The sequence below is a fragment of the Nannobrachium achirus genome (genome assembly GCF_963921795.1).
Source record: "Nannobrachium achirus genome assembly, chromosome: 4".
NCBI classification, from domain to species: domain Eukaryota; kingdom Metazoa; phylum Chordata; class Actinopteri; order Myctophiformes; family Myctophidae; genus Nannobrachium; species Nannobrachium achirus.
The window spans coordinates 21,886,373-21,907,888 of record NC_137813.1 but is presented as its reverse complement, the minus strand read 5'-3'; the positions used below and the strand labels follow the sequence as shown (position 1 = coordinate 21,907,888).

Sequence of the window (21,516 nt, the reverse complement as noted above, 5' to 3'; positions counted from 1 at the left end):
AAACAAGGCTCCAACTCGTTCTCCTGCTACACCATCAACATGTGGAACGCCCTCCCACAAGCCTTAAAGGAGAGCAAATCCCTAGCCTCCTTCAAAATCGGTATGAAAAGTCACCTTCAGGCGGCTGCTACCCGTGACTTGTAAATAGACTAAGCCCCCATGCTCCCCCCCACCCTTTTTTCTCTGCCTTTGTATTTGATGTTATGCTTTTTCTGCTTTTGAAATTGATATTATCCTAGCTAAAGTACTATGTTCTATCCGTCTGTCTTTCAATGTTATATGAGATAAAAGTGTGGTTCCTGTGGAAATAAGCCTCGGCTTTCTAGGATCTCCTTTTAGTTGACCTTGTACCAGTGATTTGTACTTGTACAAGTACAGTCATGAAACTGTACTTGTTTCTATTGCAATCTTCATACATTTTTCAATCAATCAATATGTTAATGTCCAGGGGAGAGCAGCAACATGCAATGGTAAGAAATAAATAATATTTACACCTCTTCATAATAACGTTGACATTCGATCATTTCGGATCTCGGCTCCGGTTCCGACATCTCTGCCCGGGTAACGGATCTAACAGGCGGGGCCGTTCGGATCGGCTCCATCATGTCTCGGGGTTGCTCGGGTAACGGTTCTCATATTCCAAATGATATACCATTTGGGTCCGGCTCCATTTTTCCCGGGTCCATTTGGGTTCAGGTAGTTAATCCCTTTTATGCCCATATATGGAGATCCCTGATGTCCACACCCCTGATGTCCACATCACTGTGGCGCAACCTTGCCCTTTAGGGCGAGGTCGCTTGTCGCCCTGAGGTGTCTTACTAGTAAACAAAGATTTCTGGGTTATTGTTTTTAACATTAATATTAAGTGAAGCTGAGCACTGACATGAAGGCCTGGAGAGGTGCTTTTCTCAGAGAAACACTTCACAACAACACGTTCTGTCTCCAGCGCTGGAAAAGCTCCCTTAGCCTAGGTTTTAAATCGGTGAAGTTGTCCTTTAAGTGTGCCCTGGGTTTGACTTGAGTAGATCCTTAGTGTGATAAGATTGATGGATTTAAAGTGAATTATTAATATGAAGAGAGAGAGAGAGAGAGAGAGAGAGAGAGAGAGAGAGAGAGAGAGAGAGAGGAAAAAAACATTAGATGTTTTCATTTAGCCAGATGGCCAGTGATCAGGCACTGCTAAATTGCAGCAGTGATCGAACTGGTTCGACGGATATTCGTTTGGCTAAATCCAGCATACAAATAGTTAAATAGGGGATTATCATATAGGGGTTGTGAGGCCATGACTGTGACAGTCAACACAAATCTAATCGTGTAGCATGAAAACATTTATGCTTTCAGTCACCGTCTCTGCCTGCGTGTTGTTGATGTGATATCAGTCTTGACATACAGTATGTTATCCTGCAACTTAACAATTGTGATGTACTGTATGTGTGTCTGTGTGTGTGTGTGTGTGTGTGTGTGTTGTAATACATGTTTTGCCTTAAGAACATGACAAAAACAAAAAGTATTATTTAACGCAAGTCTCTATGGCATGGGTCCTAGATCCGAAATTACCCGGGATCCGACCCGGTCCAGGCCGGGTACCAGGCCCATTTACGAGCAGTGACCTCGTTGCCGGGTCGGTGCCACTAGTGTGTGTGCCGGGTCCCGGTTCTCTGGCCGTTAGAACAGCGGTTCCATGATACCCGAATGGACCCGACGATTGGCTGTTACAGTACATCTGTCAAACCCCCCTTTTTTCTCCTCCGGTCAGTCCTATTGGCTGCCTTGCTGCATCACGTGACTTGTCCGGAACTATGTTGGCACTGCTTTTAATGATAAACAAAACCATATGCTTTGCTGCAACATAAATTAACAGTGGATTATCATTAAAGGAGTCATCCAGACCAAAACACATATAGGGTTAAATCTGTCTTTTATCATACCCCTTTATACCTGCTTTAGTCGATTTTTTTCATAGCTGCCCCTGTTGCTAGATTTCGGCTGCCCCTGTTGCTAGATTTCGCAGGCCCTCTCATAACTAACAGAGTGTATAGCCTTTATACTAGTGCGGTTATTTCTTCAGCTTCAAAGTTAGTATTTTTTTATTGGATTGTGTTTACACAACGTCCTGAGACCAACCAAACCGCTGTTTTGACCTCACAGGCACCCTTACTTGTCAAACCGACCCCTCCCTCCCCTCCCTTTCTAGCCTCTCCTCTCCCTGCTCTGGTGCAGAGCAGAAGCCGTTTGACAAGTAAGGGTGCCTGTGAGGTCAAAACAGCGGTTTGGTTGGTCTCAGGACGTTGTGTAAACACAATCCAATAAAAAAATACTAACTTTGAAGCTGAAGAAATAACCGCACTAGTATAAAGGCCCTGTTAGTTATGAGAGGGCCCGCAAAATCTAGCAACAGGGGCAGCCGAAATCTAGCAAAGGGGGCAGCTATGAAAAAAAACGACTAAAGCAGGTATAAAGGGGTATGATAAAAGACAGATTTAACCCTATATGTGTTTTGGTCTGGATGACTCCTTTAACAATGGCTAAGAAGAAGGATTACACCACATCTAAAGAAAACGTGGATTTATTGTTCCTGTCCGCATTGATTGACTGCAATACGTTAATGTCCAGGGGCGAGCAGCAACATGCAACGGTAAGAAAGAAATAATATTTACATCTCTTCATATTAACGTTGACATTCGGTCATTTCGGATCTCGGCTCCGGTTCCGACATCTCTGCCCGTGTATCGGATCTAACAGGCAGAGCCGTTCGGATTGGCTCCATCATGTCTCGGGGTTGCTCGGGTAACGGTTCTCATATTCCAAATAATAGACGGGCCATTTGGGTTCGGGTAGTTAATCCCTTTTATGCCCATATATGGAGATCCCTGATGTCCACATCCCTGATGTCCACATCACTGTGGCGCAACCTCTCCCTTTAGGGCGAGGTCGCTTGTCGCCCTGAGTTGTCTTACTAGTAAACAAAGATTTCTGGGTTATTGTTTTTAACATTACTAAGTGAAGCTGAGCACTGACATGAAGGCCTGGAGAGGTGCTTTTCTCAGAGAAACACTTCACAACAACACGTTCTGTCTCCAGCGCTGGAAAAGCTCCCTTAGCCTAGGTTTTAAATCGGTGAAGTTGTCCTTTAAGTGTGCCCTGGGTTTACCTTAAGTAGATCCTTAGTGTGATGAGATTGATGGATTTAAAGTGAATTATTAATATGAAGAGAGAGAAAGAGAAAAAAAAAACATTAGATACTTTTATTTAGGCCTATGCTACTGTATAAACAGTTGTTGATAAAGGGATGCCATTTGAAAACGTGTGCCTAGGAGAAATTAATATCCCTGCTATCCTGTATCATAGTGTGGCACATTTGGCCAGTTGTGTTGTTAAGTTCTGTCTTATCAATGCAATTGAAAATGCATAATGACAACAGTTTTAATTGTAACTTACAGATCATGATTCCAAATGTAGCCTACTATTCAACATATCCTCCAAGCCAGTGGTTCTCAAACTTTTTGGGCTTCAGTACCCCCTATTCCATCCTGATTGCTGAATCCAAGTACCCCCTTTAATCGACAACAATCCTAAAGTCCAGTTTTTATGTCAATATGTTGAAAATAAAAGTAAGTAGCGTGTTTTCTATTCAGTAACAGTACACGTCTGTCTTGATTTGGTTTAAAGCTTTATGGAGCAGCATGTTTACAGACAGTTGTCAATGTTTTATCATTAAACATAACAGTAAGATAAATGTTTCTAGTATCCCCTGTAGTACCTCTGCGTACCCCAAGGGGTACACATACCCCCATTTGAGAAACACTGCTCCAAGCTATATTTGTGCATTTTATGGACAATATTCTTGATCACTGCCTTGCCTTTGGCCTTTAATTAAACATTATATGGATGTTATTCAAATCACTTTGCTTGCACACTTTATTATAGTTATGATGAAAGGGGTTTTATTATGATTAAACATCAGATATTAACTTGGTTGCTGGAGGTTTTTTGCTGTAAAGAAATCATTCAAAAATAATTGACGTACAATTTGCTTAACAGGGCACGACACCCTAAATTGACATTGTAGTGCAGTAATGATGCGAGGGGGACACATTCTTATATATTTCTTTATTAAAAAAAATCTTTGATCTGACATTGATCAAATGACTGGCTTCGATACATACATGTTTCTTATTTAAAGAAATATACCCACATAGTTGTATAAGACTAGATCTAATCTAATAAGGTATGGGAACCTAATAGAAATGAATTACCCTTACTTGATTAATACATCATAGCCTGAACTTTGATATTTAATTAAATGTATATAGGCCTGAGGTATAAAATACCTGTCAAGAGCATCGTTTGATTTTATTAGCAAAATATTCCTTGTGTGTTGTGTGGGAATGCACATTTGGGATATTTTAGAATCATGGAATTATTCTGAAATCGGTGAAAACACCACCTTTTTCGTCAGGGTGTAATCTGTAATCACAGACATCTGCTTTATCTCCTTCTGGCCAACCTTCATCATCTTCTTAATTGCGCCATCAACCTTATCCACCGGTAACTCTTTGTTGGCCATTTTGCGGTTGACAGTAGTGAGAATGGTCATTAGGTCTTTTCCACTGTAACAAACACAACATTCAGAACATTCCAACACGTTACCACTAATACTAATTGAATTGTACTCAGTTAAACAATGTATTATATAGCTATTAAGCCAACGTGCATTATACTGCAATGGTGAGAAACGGCAATATGTGGTCTGGTCTCAAAATAAGTTTGACTTAGAATTCTGTTTATTTTTCATTATGATTTTGAGAGTTACCTGCTACAGCCTTTTTTTAGCTGTTTGCACACAGACTGCACGAACCAGCTCCCAGCTTCGGATCTAAATGCGACATTATCCTTCACAGTGGCCATGAAGACCAGGGAATCTGCAGAAGAAGGAGTCGTTGGCGTTGAATCTTGTTGAAGGTCTGAGATGTTGTCTGCTGTCACCCCACACTGAACCTCATGGCCCTGGCAGGCCTGGATGAAGAACAATTTGGGCTTGTTCACAAGGACGCGGCAGTTTTCTCCATTGAAAGGTGTAGTGATGCCAACAAGGGGGAGGTGCTCCCCATCTGTCCCAGATACAACATCCTTGTCTCCATGACTCATGATGCAGCAAATGAAGGCATCGCCATGCTGTGGAGGATCGTTAACTTTGAGGTCAGTGAACCCGTAGCTGGACCACTCCTTCACATTGGACTGATGTAGCTCAGTGAGGTCCTTCAACGAAGAGAATTGCTTCAGTGTCTTCTGCATTTGGCTCATGGTTTGGTCTTTACACATCAACACCCTGAAGCCCAGCCAGCTGAATCTCTTTGCAAAACGTGCTGGAGGGAAGAAAACAAACAAAGAAGACAAACAAACCCTTGACTCATTAAGTGTCAACCACCAATGAAACAACACTTATACAGTACATTTTCTGTCAAGTTGACATGCTTGTCAAGACCAAATTATTTGTAGATGATAAATATCACATCAGGGTAAGTGCCATATACCGGTAGTGTCCAAACCACATTCTTACCAGCATCATTGTCTGTTCCATTACGTTTAGCTTTGGGATTGTTCTCAAAGTTCTCATTGTGCATGATCACACAGAGACCTGTAGGTGTGTTGGTCAGCTCATACTGATCCTCAAACTCATCCTCATCCTGGTCCTCCTAAAACACCAGAGCAACATTTTGAGTTAGGCACAAATACACAGTGGTATAATGCTGCTCCAGGATGAATCAAAGACCCTAGCCATTACAAAAACAAAAACACTCCCACAATATTTGCTAGGACCAAAGTAAACATGTTGAACAAACTTGACATGTTGTACCATTGCTGCTTTTCTTAGTTTATTCGTCTTTCTTTATTACTGTTTAGTATCAATGCAATGTATGAGAAAGAAAGAAATAAATACACACACACACACACACACACACACACACACACACACACACACACACACACACACACACACACACACACACACACACACACACACACACACACACACACACACACACATTTGTAGCCTTCTCTCATAAGACATAAAACAATAAAGATCTTGAATCTTATCAGACCACATGAAAGGAGCAGTTGTGGAAAGTTATTGCGACCGTGAGGGAGCAGTTTACTATGAAAACCTCCACCGGCCGTCCGTCCGTCCGTCCGTCACACGTCACACGTCACACCTTTGCCCTGCTCATATCTCCGCATCAGTATGACATCACACCACATGTGTACACAAACCATAGCATAGCAACCATGTTTTTTTACCCTAGCAACCAACTGTTTACCATAGCAACCAGATACGCAGAGCAGGGATCTCCATATATGGGCATAAACAGGTGACATCACACTGATGTCAGATACTCAGAGCAGGGATTTCTCCATAATATATGGGCATAAAAGGGATTCTGTTAGGGATCTCCATATATGGGCATAAAAGGGATTCTGTTAGGGATCTCCATATATGGGCATAAAAGGGATTCTGTTAGCTGTTAGTGATCTCCATATATGGGCATAAAAGGGATGCTGTTAGGGATCTCCATATATGGGCATAAAAGGGATTCTGTTAGGGATCTCCATATATGGGCATGAAAGGGATTCTGTTAGGGATCTCCATATATGGGCATAAAAGGGATTGTATCCCAGATGATGCCCTGTTAGGAGATCCACACTAACAGAATCCATATATGGTCCTACCGACAGCTGCTATAAGCCAACCCTGGCGATAAGGTCTGAGTCGAAGAAATGCTTCTTTCCTGGCAAGAATTGCCCCTTTATACTGTAGGGCTCGTTTGTGTATTGTATGACATCACGCCACATCATCGGCTGAGGACTGTGTGATGTCATCATATCTCCATATATGGAGACATAAGTTGCTCATGCCCAAATATGGGCTGGTGAGGTCAGACTTAGTGTGATGCGTAGGTTATCTCCATATATGGAGATTCAACTTCAATGAGTAACCATGGCAAACTGTCAACTGCCCGTATGTCTTGATTGCGACCGTCAGGGAGCAGTTTACTACCAGTAAGACTCCCTAATCGGGAGATAAGCGACCGTTGGTCGCTTATCTCCACAAATAGGCCAAAAGTTTGTTTTACCAATTATTACACTCTATGTGAACATTTACATCAACAAATCCCAAGTACTATGCAGAACGACCCATTTCAAGTTTTTAATGTACAACAATATTTAGAAAATAGGTCTACAAGCTGACAGTCCTCGTCCCTTATATTCCCATAGGTTATATGGAGATCTCAGTGTTTGTCAGTCCTTGTTCATTTATGCCCATATATGGACATCTCTATATCTCCTGTAACAGTCCTTGTCCCTTTATGCCCATATATGGAGATCTCTTAACTGTAAGTCCTTGTCCCTTTTATGCCCATATATGGATATTCCTGATGTCATCAGTATATGAACATATATGGGCTTTCTGATATGCCCATATATGGAGATCTCTTAACTGTAAGCCCTTGTCCCTTTTATGCCCATATATGGATATCCCTGATGTCATCCGTATATGCCCATATATGGGCTTTCTAATATGCCCATATATGGAGATCTCTGTATCTCCATATATGGGTATAAAAGGATACTTCAGGTCTGACATCAGGTTTGTTTATATTGGGTTGCTAGGTTTGACATCACAAACTCTATGGGCCATCTGACCTAGAAATCTATGTTTGGGCATAGATGACTCATCGTGACCTCATCACACGTCGACCGCACGTGTGACGTGCGGTCGACCGCACGTGTGACCGACGGACGGCCGGTGGAGGTTTTCATACCAGTAAGACTCCCTAATCGGGAGATAAGCGACCGTTGGTCGCTTATCTCCACAAATAGGCCAAAAGTTTGTTTTACCAATTATTACACTCTATGTGAACATTTACATCAACAAATCCCAAGTACTATGCAGAACGACCCATTTCAAGTTTTTAATGTACAACAATATTTAGAAAATAGGTCTACAAGCTGACAGTCCTCGTCCCTTATATTCCCATAGGTTATATGGAGATCTCAGTGTTTGTCAGTCCTTGTTCATTTATGCCCATATATGGACATCTCTATATCTACTGTAACAGTCCTTGTCCCTTTATGCCCATATATGGAGATCTCTTAACTGTAAGTCCTTGTCCCTTTTATGCCCATATATGGATATTCCTGATGTCATCAGTATATGAACATATATGGGCTTTCTGATATGCCCATATATGGAGATCTCTTAACTGTAAGCCCTTGTCCCTTTTATGCCCATATATGGATATCCCTGATGTCATCCGTATATGCCCATATATGGGCTTTCTAATATGCCCATATATGGAGATCTCTGTATCTCGATATATGGGTATAAAAGGATACTTCAGGTCTGACATCAGGTTTGTTTATATTGGGTTGCTAGGTTTGACATCACAAACTCTATGGGCCATCTGACCTAGAAATCTATATTTGGGCTAGATGACTCATCGTGACCTCATCACACGTCGACCGCACGTGTGACGTGCGGTCGACCGCACGTATGACCGACGGACGGCCGGTGGAGGTTTTCATACTAAACTGCGACCTTACGGTCGCAACTAAACTGCGACCTTACGGTCGCAATGAAAACCTCCACCGGCCGTCCGTCCGTCACACGTCACACCTTTGCCCTGCTCATATCTCCGCATCAGTATGACATCACACCACATGTGTACACAAACCTTTGTGTACGTTGCTGTGGCAACAGTCTGTTGTTGCTGGTCTGTTGGTGTACGTTAGCAACCACCTTAGCAACCATGGTTTTACCCTAGCAACCAACTGTTTACCCTAGCAACCAACTGTTTACCATAGCAACCATGTTTTTTTACCCTAGCAACCAACTGTTTACCATAGCAACCAGATACGCAGAGCAGGGATCTCCATATATGGGCATAAACAGGTGACATCACACTGATGTCAGATACTCAGAGCAGGGATTTCTCCATAATATATGGGCATAAAAGGGATTCTGTTAGGGATCTCCATATATGGGCATAAAAGGGATTCTGTTAGGGATCTCCATATATGGGCATACAAGGGATTTTGTTAGGGATCTCCATATATGGGCATAAAAGGGATTCTGTTAGGGATCTCCATATATGGGCATAAAAGGGATTATGTTAGGGATCTCCATATATGGGCATAAAAGGGATTCTGTTAGGGATCTCCATATATGGGCATAAAAGGGATTCTGTTAGGGATCTCCATATATGGGCATAAAAGGGATTCTGTTAGCTGTTAGTGATCTCCATATATGGGCATAAAAGGGATGCTGTTAGGGATCTCCATATATGGGCATAAAAGGGATTCTGTTAGGGATCTCCATATATGGGCATGAAAGGGATTCTGTTAGGGATCTCCATATATGGGCATAAAAGGGATTGTATCCCAGATGATGCCCTGTTAGGAGACCACACTAACAGAATCCATATATGGTCCTACCGACAGCTGCTATAAGCCAACCCTGGCGATAAGGTCTGAGTCGAAGAAATGCTTCTTTCCTGGCAAGAATTGCCCCTTTATACTGTAGGGCTCGTTTGTGTATTGTATGACATCACGCCACATCATCGGCTGAGGACTGTGTGATGTCATCATATCTCCATATATGGAGACATAAGTTGCTCATGCCCAAATATGGGCTGGTGAGGTCAGACTTAGTGTGATGCGTAGGTTATCTCCATATATGGAGATTCAACTTCAATGAGTAACCATGGCAAACTGTCAACTGCCCGTATGTCTTGATAATTGGTAAAACAAACTTTTGGCCTATTTGTGGAGATAAGCGACCAACGGTCGCTTATCTCCCGATTAGGGAGTCTTACTGGTAACTAATCTCTGTATGTGAGGGGAAATCGTATAGCACTGTTTTTAAAAAAATATATGAATGTTTCTTTACTTGTACTTTTGCCTCCTTCTGCGTTTTGCTTTGTAGAGGACCATCTGGATGAAAAATGCGACAAACAAAATTACATTTGTATATACAGTATATAGTATATATTTTTATAAAAGATTTATTATAAAATGTTGGGACAGGGACTTCATGGCATCCAGATGAACAATCCCTACTTCTCGTTATATACCGGTACCATACGATACTTGTGTGTTCTAGGCAGATTACCGTTATGGTTTCTCAAAGGTCAGAGTCAGCATGCTGCTTCTATTATGCATGTTGGTCAACTGGAAAAGCTCTGCTATACTAAACGGAACAGAGCCTTAATTTGTATCATTGGTAATACTACATTATTAATATTTGTCAATATTGCTGCAGTGGGAAAGGTCTATTCCTCTGGCTGTCTCTTTCATTCTTCCCTTTTGTTTTGCATGAAGCACCGTCACATGTGTGGTTAAAATGGAGTTCCCTGGTCCGTAAGACTGTATATGTATTTTTTAAGGTTAAGCACTATATTCTGATAGCAATCATTGCTATAGTGTTCAGTAACAGGAGTCTCCCAGTCTCTCCAGCTCTATAATAAACAGAAATACATTTGAAAGTATAAATATTCAGCCCATCGGGGAGAGAAATGTATCATCTTAAATTTTTACTCATTTCTTTGTGTCGTCACTTCCAATTTCATTATTGAAAACTGTATCCTGACTGAGTTCTCTATCCTGATTGGATAAAATTGGTATAGCATTAGCAACCTGAAAAAGCATTTTCTGTTTAATTTATTTTCTCTTTGTCCATTTCATTAGTAGTTCTTGTTTGATTTCAGGGTCAAATATGCAGGTCAAAGACAAGCCTATTTCTTACCTGCTGTATAACCAGGTTTGTCCACGCCTGAGACATCTGAAAGGGGGACAAAGTGACGACTGTTACAGAAATGTATTTCTGAAAGTTTGAGAATCTTAAAGTAAAGGTGCACTGCATTTGTTAAACTTTAATGGCATAGTTGAGTGAGAAAAATAAGAACTTCAAACATTAATTTGATCATTTTCCATTTCATTATTCTGTAGTTATTGTTTTGATTTTGGGGTCAAGTATCCAGTATAGGTTCAGATATAAGTAAAGTTCTTACCTGTTGCCTGGGTACTGGGTTCCACCGCTGAGGCTTTTGAGAGAAAAACAATAATCACCATCAAAGGTCATGTGCCAAACATTAGATGCTATTATGATTTTAGGCCCATATAGATCTTTAACTCTCAAAAGTGTAAAATAAAATAAAATAGAACATTTAGTTTCATTTTACGCTCTCAATAGTTAAATGATTGTCATTCCCTGTCTGTCTGCCTTCACTGTGTACTATCAACAAAGGCAGAAAACCCCCAAAAATATCTTAAAGACAACAACAACAACAACCAAAAAAAAAACATCATGCATTTCTTAATTAATTTAAGAGAAGTCTACACAGTTAGAGAATGTGTGTGGGTGTGTGTGTGTGTGTGTGTGTGTGTGTGTGTGTGTGTGTGTGTGTGTGTGTGTGTGTGTGTGTGTGTGCGCGCGCGCGCGTGCGTGTGTGTGTGTGTGTGTGAATTATTGTACCAGTCCGGCCCGATAACCTGACATAATTCCCTCTCTTCACTTACCTTTGGGTATCTTTGCAAACGTCTGCACTAGATCCTTTCTGCCGATCTTCTCCAAAACCTTGATCACGATCTCCTGAGCATCATCCGTGTATTTATTCCTAATCACACTGACAATTTGCTGCCTATTGACAGTTTGCTGACCAGTATTAGGGTCCTCAAGATCGACAGCACGTAAAGGCCTCAAGTTGCCTACAAAGTTGTCAGACTCTTGCAGTTGCCACCGGAACGATTCTAACTCATTTCTTGTCAGATTCTGCAGAGTTTCCAACAGCTTCTGACCATCCATGGTTGAGTCCTGGTACAAACAGAGGATGTTGACATGTCAGGTTCATTCTCTTACTGCTTTGGGTGGGAAGAGACTGAACACAAGCTTTAGGCTTGTGTTAAGTTATTTTGCACATCAGAGAACACTAAACAATCTACATGTCTTCCATGGTTCTAAGTTAAAGGAAATACATAATTAACATTGTTACTTTAGAACAAGTGTTGGGTTCCCAAACCTTTCAGGACGCGACCCCCCCAAATAATCAAGCACCGGTATGTCATTGCATTTAGTTTGACTCGGTTCTTACAACTCGGACTTACAATATACAACAATTCAGTGAAGAAGACCGAATACAGGTCCACTCGCCAAATTTCCAACTCGCCAAATCAACTTGCTAGGACACCTCGCCAATGAGCAGGGTTGTCAACATTGGACTGTCAGTCCAGGAGAATCCAGGAGATTTATTTTTTAGGGGGTGCACGGAACTCCCCAACAGGGGTCTGGTGGTCCTTCCCCCAAAACTTCTTAACAGATATATTTTCCTGTGTTCTGTTGAATTTTGTGCATGTTTGATACTTTTATCAGGCTTGCTTTACTAGCATGGGTACAATTTCAGCCTTAAAATGCCAAATGTAGGTGTACAGATTTGATGACTGAAGCAAAGTAAGACATCCTTAATAATGACTTCTCATCTGGGGGTCCTCCCCCAGAAAATATTTAACATAGTAGATGTAATTGCCAATCATCCTGGTAAATCCAGGAGCATTGACAAGCCTGCCCAATGAGTGTGGACAATTTGGCGAGTTGGATTTTTGGCGAGAAGACCGGTTACCTGAAGACCAACCTGTACAGACATTTATGACAACATCAAAATGTAGAATCAATGGAAAAGTGTACATTTCCATCAATGAAAATGTTAAAGCTATGTGTCATACCTTTAATAAGTGACACAAAGGGTAATGTCTAAACTCTATGACTACAGTTTGATCGTTGTGATGTGTTCTGTACAGAATTTTCAATGTTGAGGGTTTTCCACTAATGTCCACTAGATGGCATGCAGATATCAACCACCAGAGAGAGAAGAGAGTGCAGCGAGACAGACGCGCGTGCCCGCACGCACACACGCATGCACGCACTCGCTAAACCTACATTCACACCAAAGAAACAGCCGCGCTGCGTACTCCATATATCTAAATACTTAATCCTATAAACTGAATCTATCCAGTCTCTAAAAAGCTTTTTAACCTTTCTCTTGTCACAAGAACCACTGATTTAAAATATAGTGTATTCAAAATGCCCTTTTCGTTTTTGTACATTTCTCTTAATGGTAAGGAGAACATAAGAAAATCTGCAAAGTAAATCGTTACCAAGACATTTCTTCACCAATGTGTTTCTAACTTGAAATTCAACTCCCGGGGGAAAACTCATAAAAAAATGATTCTGTTTGTGTCCCATTATACAGGAAAAAAATACAAAAAAATAAAGTGGCATGTGAGGGGTCAAACTAGGGATTTTTCATGATGGCATAGCATTTGTTTTGGATGAAAAACAAAAAACGGACCCACAAAACTATGGTTTAGTGATGAATCATCACTTTTCACCGTTTTGTTGCCCAAGGAATGTTTTTTCGTGCATATAACAAATATGCTTGCAATGGATTTAGCATCATGAAAAACCCCTAGTTTGACCCCTCACATGCTACTTAAAGCAGATTTATTTTTTGTATTTTTTTCCTGTTAGTAAGGTTAATGGGACACACACTTTCATCAGTTTTTTATGAGGTTTTTCCCGGGAGTTGAATTTCAACCTGGCTACATATTATTACACACCTTTAGAAACACATTGGTGAAGAAATTTCTTGGTAACAATTTACTTCGCAGATTGGTCAAATATCTTATAAAATCCCCTTACTATCAGTAGGCCTATGCCTAACTGTTGTTTTTGTTGTTATTAGGCTACACAGGCCCGCATATTCTGACTCTTTAGAGTCATGCACCTGACAAATAAAGTATGAAAAAGGAAAACTAAAACTAAGCAGACTAGCAAATCTGGTCTAAAAAACGAATTAAAACTAACTGAATTGATTGATTGATTGATTGATTGATTGATTGAAGTACAGGTACATTTTCATGAGAATACAGTTCACTGATACAAGGTCAACTAAAGGGAAACTCGGGTAAGAAGAAGCTTATTTCCATTGAGATCCTTTTGAATTAGAAAAAAACCAAAACAAACTAAAACTATAAAGAAAATTCCAAAGCTACTATAACCTTGTTCGTTTCCCACATGGTTTTAAATAAGATTTGAAAACAATGCTTTGTAGGCTACTCACTCTTTCAGAGGTGTCCAACTTGTCTGTGTCTGATCTTCGGTTCTTTCTTCAGTGTGTGTCTCTCTCTTCTCTGGGAGCTTGTATATGATTCACTTCTTAGGTTGCGTTCGGAAAATGAATGCTTCAGGTTAGTTTTTATAGGACACATAGCCCCGCCCAGCTGTAGCCTGTAGTCACATAGATATATCTCAGCTGTCAGTCAGCTCTTTTCCTTCCTCATTCACACAATTATCTGCTGGTTATTACGTCACACTGTCATATGCCCTACTCCAAAGCTATCGTTCAGTAGGGCAGGCTCCTTTAAATACGGCTTGCTTTGCTTGGTTATCCGAAGGCTCGGAATCAGATACGTGCTGTGAGCTGCCTCCTCCACCCCAGCCTCCACCTTTTGATCAGTCTGGCATAATTTAAAATACTTGTGGTTATGTCTGTTGATTTATGTTATGTGTCAATGTATTGCTATTGTTCTGCTATTGTATCCCTATGGGGTCTTACTTAGAAGTTAGGGTTCCCTGATTTTGCTTAGCAAGCATGCGTGTGCAAAATTCAGGTAACATCTCAGAGCACTGAGCCCTTTAACGCCAAGATCAACTGTATTACATTTCTGCAATAAATGGTTAAATCTACTTTGACGTGAGTATTCCTGACTAAATGCGCCCGGGTGTGTGCTCAGTTTAGTGAATGCAGCGGGCGGTGACGTTGTAGGGTGCATGTGGCTTATTTATGAACAATCAGTTAAGGGTCAGAGTTGTCGCCCATAGTGACAAGGCGTACACTGGCATTAGCCAGACTGATAACGCGGATTCACTCACACGTTTCTCCACAGTATCAATCAAGACTTCGGCCCATAGGGAGCGAGTATGAGAAATCAGAAAATGATCGGGCCAATCAGACACTGCCCTTCACTGTACAGAAACGTAGCCACTAATTGGCCAGATAATTTTTCTCATACTCGCTCCCTATGGACAGAAGTCCAGACACATATACCGTGGAGGAACGTGTGAATGAATCCACGTTATCAGTCAGTCTGGATAATGCCAGGCCAAGTCGAGGGGAAATCCAAGAGAGGATCTAAGGGTGCGTACTGGCTACATGTGCGGTTTCAGCATATCGGTAGCCTCGGATCCAGGCATTTCATTCAGAAAAGCCAAAGGGACCACCCTGTTTCATCCTCGGAAAATCGCAACATTTGAATTGTAATTTTGTGCATATAAAATATATGTAGCCTTTTGGATCTTATTTTACATCAGTATTGTTCATGTGAACTGGTTTGTTAATGCTTATCCATTGTAATTATCAAAATCGCAATGATTTATCACTTGTTTTCCAAGGTCTGCAATTGATAAAAATGACTTGAATTTGGAAATGTTTCTCAGTTGAAAAAACAAAACAAACAAAGTGGTTACCCGCATTTTGAAAGACAGTTCAGAATCAAACATCACCATGGGTCATCACCATGCCAGCTTGTGATGGACATTTGCATAAATATTTTATTTTTGCCATGGACATGCAAAACAAGTGATCACTTATATTATCAGAAACACATAGGCTTATATCTCTTCAGTATAATGGACTCCTCCTATATGGCAGGGTTAAAGTGCTTAGGTTGGGCTAGCTATGCTTTAGAAAACCTGAGACCGAAGCCCTCCTCTGTATACTGGCAGCTAGGGGGCAATCCTAAGACAGGCATTAAATGTGTCATGGTCCAAGTATATTACATGTTTGGGATTTCAACCATTCAATAATTGGGTTTTATCAGTACCGACAGAGCTTCCATCTTACATTGCAGGAGCAAAAGGGCCACTTAGCTGCAAAGGGTATTATACTGCATATGGTTATTATTATTATATACAGTAGACAGGTGGCTTTTCAGAGGACAGAGTTACTTGAGGACACACAGACATTAAGTTCTACAAGATAAACTAGTTTGTCAACGTATCTTTAATAGTTGTGGTTACGATGAAGGTGAACAGGTACATGTTGATGAGAACGAAGGTGTGCCAACAATGGAAAAGCGTGTAAAAACAGATAATTATGTGCACGATGAGTGATTAATGAAGGGCACTAGACCTTACCCGTTCAAAGATATGTGCTCCAAAATATGTGTGGGTGTGTAACTGGTGTGTGCGTGAGAATATGTGGGAGCATCATAATGTATGGAGCAGCCCATGGAGGAGTGAATTATGATGGATACAAATAATTTAACAGCAAAATTAGGTGAATAGAAGTATGGGGATGTATGCGCTTGCTCCACATTAGAAGTCTTCACGGGTCCAAAAAAGCGAACCGAAATCGAAAAGTACCGTCAAATTTCGTCCGATTCCGACCCGTTCCGAAATAATAATCAAATTACAAAACCAAACCCGAGTGGCCCCGTAACGTCTCGTCCGATTCCGTCCCGTTCCGACTTTTTTTTTTTACTGACCGAAACCCGTGACATGTTGTCCCGAAATCCTTTTATTTCCGAGGTTCTGAGAGACCCGACCATTAAATCATTATTAAAATCCCCTTTCATGTACCGGTCCCAGATCCCTCACTCACGGCAGCTGTGCGGCGTGCGCTGTTAACTGATTGACAGGCAGAAGAAGGCTGCCAAGGAATCTAATATTAACATCAAAACAAATGCCAGGAATAAAGGCTATTTTCTATCAACAGAGGTAAGTCATTTTCGGTTTGTTTGTCATGGTTTAACTTGTAGGCGAGTGCTTAATTCTCATCAGCCTGACGGGCGACAGCAGGAGAAGCTGCTACGCATCACGCACACGCATGCATTACGCACGCACCAAGCTCTTTTTTCCCCGCTGTAAATCTGATCTTAGACCAGCATTATCATCTAACACACAGCCATTCTTCATGTCGCTGCCTCGCTGCTAATAACGGACCTGAATCTGATCCTAAGTCAGCCAGCCTAAACACAGCACAGCACACACGTTAAACACAACTCCAGTTCGTCCCGTATCCTGATCACAGCGCAGCAGCGCACGCCAGCGCACACACACACATTGATTGATTGCTTGCTTTATAGTTTGCATAAAAAGTCACACACACAGTACGGGTCCTATCGGGTCCTCTCGGGTTATACACATGATGATTACAGTCCCGTGTTCCGAAGTGTTCCGAGGGAAATGCGACCGTTTCCAACCCGGCTCCGAGTGATTATGATAAAACACTGACCGAACCCGGTACGGGTCTCTCGGGTCCTCGGGTAATTTCGGGGTCGGGGCCCCCGTGAAGACCTCTACTCCACATAGTTTTTCCATACCCGTTGGAAGATGAGACACACATCAAACGCACCCGGTGAATGCGCGACCCGTGCATGCCTGCAACCCACGTGTGTGAGAGAGAGAGAGAGAGAGAGAGAGAGAGAGAGAGAGAGAGAGAGCATGCACATTTCTAACTGTGAGAGAGAGGGGTGTGTGTGTGTGTGGGGCTACAGATCCCATGCCCTGGAGGAACGGACCGTAACCATGACAACAGGCTGTAGAGTTGAACAGAAGTGGTGAAGAAACGCTAATAAATAGCTTGAATTTGGGAAAAATGAAATTCGGGCTCCGTCACCGTCTGTATAACGCTAATGGCCAATGCCATGTGAAAGTTCGGATCAGTTGCTGAAGCGAGTGAATAGATAAAAGTGGAAAGGCATTGTGTGACCAACTGACTTCTCTAATTACCGGTTTATGATAGACTAGACCTTACCCGTTCAAAGATGTGTGCTCCAAAATATGTGCAGAGTGTGGGTTGTGGGGAAAGTTACTGTAACTGGTGCGTGCGTGAGAGCATCATAATGTAAGGAGCAGCTCATGGAGGAGTGTATATTTATTTACCCGTTGGAAGATTAGACACACATCAAACGCACCTGGTGAAAGCGTGAGAGAGAGAGAGAGAGAGAGAGAGAGAGAGAGAGAGAGAGAGAGAGAGAGAGAGAGAGTGCACATTCCTGAGAGAATGCACATTCCTAACTGTGAGAGAGGGAGCTGTGTGTGTGTGTGTGTGGGGCTCCAGATCCCATGGCCTGGAGGAACAGACCGTAACCCTGGCAGGGCCGTGCTTAGCGATTTGGAGGCCCCAGGCAAACCCCAGTTTGAGGCCCCTGGGTCGGGAGCCATATGCGGGTCGCGGACCAATTTCTAGGGGTCGCGAATAAATACTCCCTTATGTTTTGTTTCCTATATTTTAGCTTTTAATTATTTGAAAATATATATATATATATATATATATTTTTAATAACACATAAGTTTAATAGCCTATAAACTCTAGCACTTTTTCAAAAGAATTCCAGAGAAAATAATAAGAGGAGGAGGGAGAAAACAGGGGTTGAGTGTTTTACTCAGGGACACTGCAACACATTGCTAACCTGGCCTGGAATCGTACCTGTGACAACCAGGGATCTGGTTCCCTTGGCAGGCTCACTAACCACTTATGGATGGCCACAATGTTTGACATATAGAAGATAAAGAATGAGCTTCAACTTCTCTCACCAGAAGCAACTGACACAGGACAGGTAAAGTAATAAGAATAAGAATACTGAGTTAAACATTACATTACATGACCATGTTAACAGCCTTTTGTTAAGGGCCCTTTTACTATTTATATATGAGGGTATTGAGAGCTTGAGTTTGAGAGCTGGTGGGGCACCAAATGAATTTGGGGGCCCTCAAAACGTTAAATATAAATATATACAGTATAAATCTTGTTTATATTTTTAAGGAGACTAAAGTAACTTGTGACATTAAAGCTCTTTTCAGATAATCAGAGCCCATTGTTGCAGCGACAGGCCAACTTCTTTCAGGTGGTAATTAGCTGCATGTCTGTGGCAGAAATGTCATCTAAGGATGGTTGCTTCATGTTAAATAACACACTTCAGCTCAAGTTTCATACAATATTAAACCTATGAATTGAATCAGTGTTATTACTTATAGTGTTTTAAAAAAACGTAATTATAATAAGAATAAGAATAACTTTTAAGTGCATGTTTTGCAGTGGTTTTCAAAGACAAAGTTTGTCTCACAGGACAGTCAGTGGGTTAAGGCTATACATATCCATTCGAAGTTAAACACATACATTACATGACTATGTTAAGGGCCTTTTTACTGTTTATTTATATTTGACGATAACTCATGGAGCCCCCTGGGTGTTTCTGTTTGAGAGATTGAGAGGCCCCAAATGGATATATTTGGGCCCCTCAAAATGTTAAATATAAATAAACAGTATACAAACTATGCGTGCCATCTTTAAGAAGCCCCAGTAAACCCTGTGAAAGTATTTCAAGTTAAACATCACATTTCATGTTAAGGCCCTTTTTACCCTTCTTTTATATTGATCTCATCCCGGGCCCCACTTCAAACTATCTGGGGCCCCCAAAATGAAATGGAATTGATACACATATATTATATGTATATATAAATATGGGGGCCCTCAAAACTTTTTTTAAATATAAATATATACACACACTTTAGAAATAATGTATCCATTCCCTGCATCGATCCTTCTTAAAGTTAAAGTAATGTACGTGACATCACAGAACAGACACAAAAGAACCGCTTGGGTAATCAGGACCATTGTTCTCTGGTCACACCTTTGAGAGCCACGCTCTTTTCAGATTCTAATGAGCTAATGTTAACCCTCACCCTCACTTCAACTGTTCTCTGTCTCACAGTTGAGAGCTCAACTGGGGCCCCCTGATGGCCATGTTGGTTAAAAAATAAAATAATAATAATAATCTCATGAGGCCCCCAGGCTGTGAGGGGGCCCCAGGCGGCTGCCTATTTTGCCTGTATGGTAAGCACGGCCCTGAACCCTGGCAACAGACAATAGAAAACGCTAATAAACAGCTTTAATTTGGGAGAAATGAAATTCGGGCTCCGTCAGCGTTGGTATAATGCTAATGGCCAATACCATGTGAACTTTGGGATCAGTTGCTGAAGCGAGTGAATAGATAAACGTAGATAAGCGTGAGCGTTAGAGCGTTAGAGCGTGAGTGAGTTTGGAAAATTATATGTTTGATGACAGGATTGAAAGGAATGCAGTGTCACAACAGTTAAATGCAGAGGAGGTCTGATGGAGAGGCTGCGGATCATGGATTATGATTAGTGTTATTATAATTTTGTTATTGTTACTATTGGACACAATTTTGTTGTTATTGTTTTGTTACTATTGGACACTTTGAAACACTTTCTCTCAACTGACATAAGCTTTACTTCCTGTCCTGACCTCCTTGGTTCTCTTTCTCAACAGATGCCAATTGTTTTTGCTCTTTTCCACAGGTCATGCTGTTGAGTTGACTCACATAGCCTAAATGGTACATGTATCACGTACAATACCACAAATCTCCTGTGACATATTAATGAGCATGTTAACCCAACACCGTTACCAAAGTTATTCAAACTTATTTTTTAAAGATTATATTGTGAAATTATTATTGTGAACGAAATTATAGACAATATAAAACGTGCCACGGACACAGACAGGTCTTGCCATGACATATTTGTCCATGTACGGACATGTTGATGACCCCTGAACATCACACCCAGGTTGCAGGCTGAAGGCTTGACATTAATGGACAGATTTCGAAGGTGTGACTGAAAGGGGATGGTGGAAGGGGCAGAATAAAATGATCTCAGTTTTAGGGGACTTTTAAACGAGTTGCTCTGACTCCGCTAAACTTTATACGGCGATATTATTGACTCACAGAGACGCGTATTTATGACCCAGTCCGCATCTTTTTTGGATACGGGTCCCAGGTTGAATGAATATCTGCGTTTTCAACTTTTCATATTGAGTTCGCAGCTGTGTAAAAAGACCAGAACGGAAAATACGATGACGTCGTCAGCTTGTCAGCTTGTCAGAAGCTTGTCAGACTGACCGTCGTACGGGGCCGCTCACGGAAAATAGGCTAGGGGGCAGTACTGAGACAGAGACAGGCATTAAATGTGGCATGGTCCAAGTATATTACATGTTTGGGATTTCAATAATTCAATAATTGAGTTTTATCAGTACCGACAGTGCTTCCATCTTACATTGCAGGATTATACTGCATATGGTTATTATTATTATATACAGTAGACAGGTGGCTTTTCAGAGGACAGAGTTACTTGAGGACACACAGACATTAAGTTCTACCAGATAAACTAGTTTGTCAATGCTTTAATAGTTGTGGTTACGATGAAGGTGAACAGGTACATGTCGATGAGAACGAAGGTGTGCCAACAATGGAAAAAGCGTGTGTCAAAACAGATAATTATGTGCATGATGAGTGATTAATGAAGGGCATGACAGGATTGAAAGGAATGCAGTGTCACAACAGTTTAATGCAGAGGAGGTCTGATGAAGAGGCTGCAGATCA

At 41.3% G+C, this 21,516-nt stretch overlaps 1 protein-coding gene across 1 annotated transcript in view; it reads right to left on the bottom strand.

The window, feature by feature from the left end:
* Window positions 1–3,741: 3,741 nt before the first annotated feature.
* The window catches only part of LOC308282757 (caspase-8-like), a gene marked incomplete at both ends in the record, with an annotated part of 28,387 nt that continues 10,612 nt past the window's right edge, over window positions 3,742–21,516 (bottom strand). Inside the window, 4 exons of the mRNA XM_080723146.1 lie at window positions 3,742–3,762; window positions 4,508–4,610; window positions 4,814–5,366; window positions 5,561–5,696. Of these exons, the coding sequence (XP_080579272.1) occupies window positions 3,742–3,762; window positions 4,508–4,610; window positions 4,814–5,366; window positions 5,561–5,696 (813 nt within the window). The remainder of the gene's footprint in view (window positions 3,763–4,507; window positions 4,611–4,813; window positions 5,367–5,560; window positions 5,697–21,516) is intronic.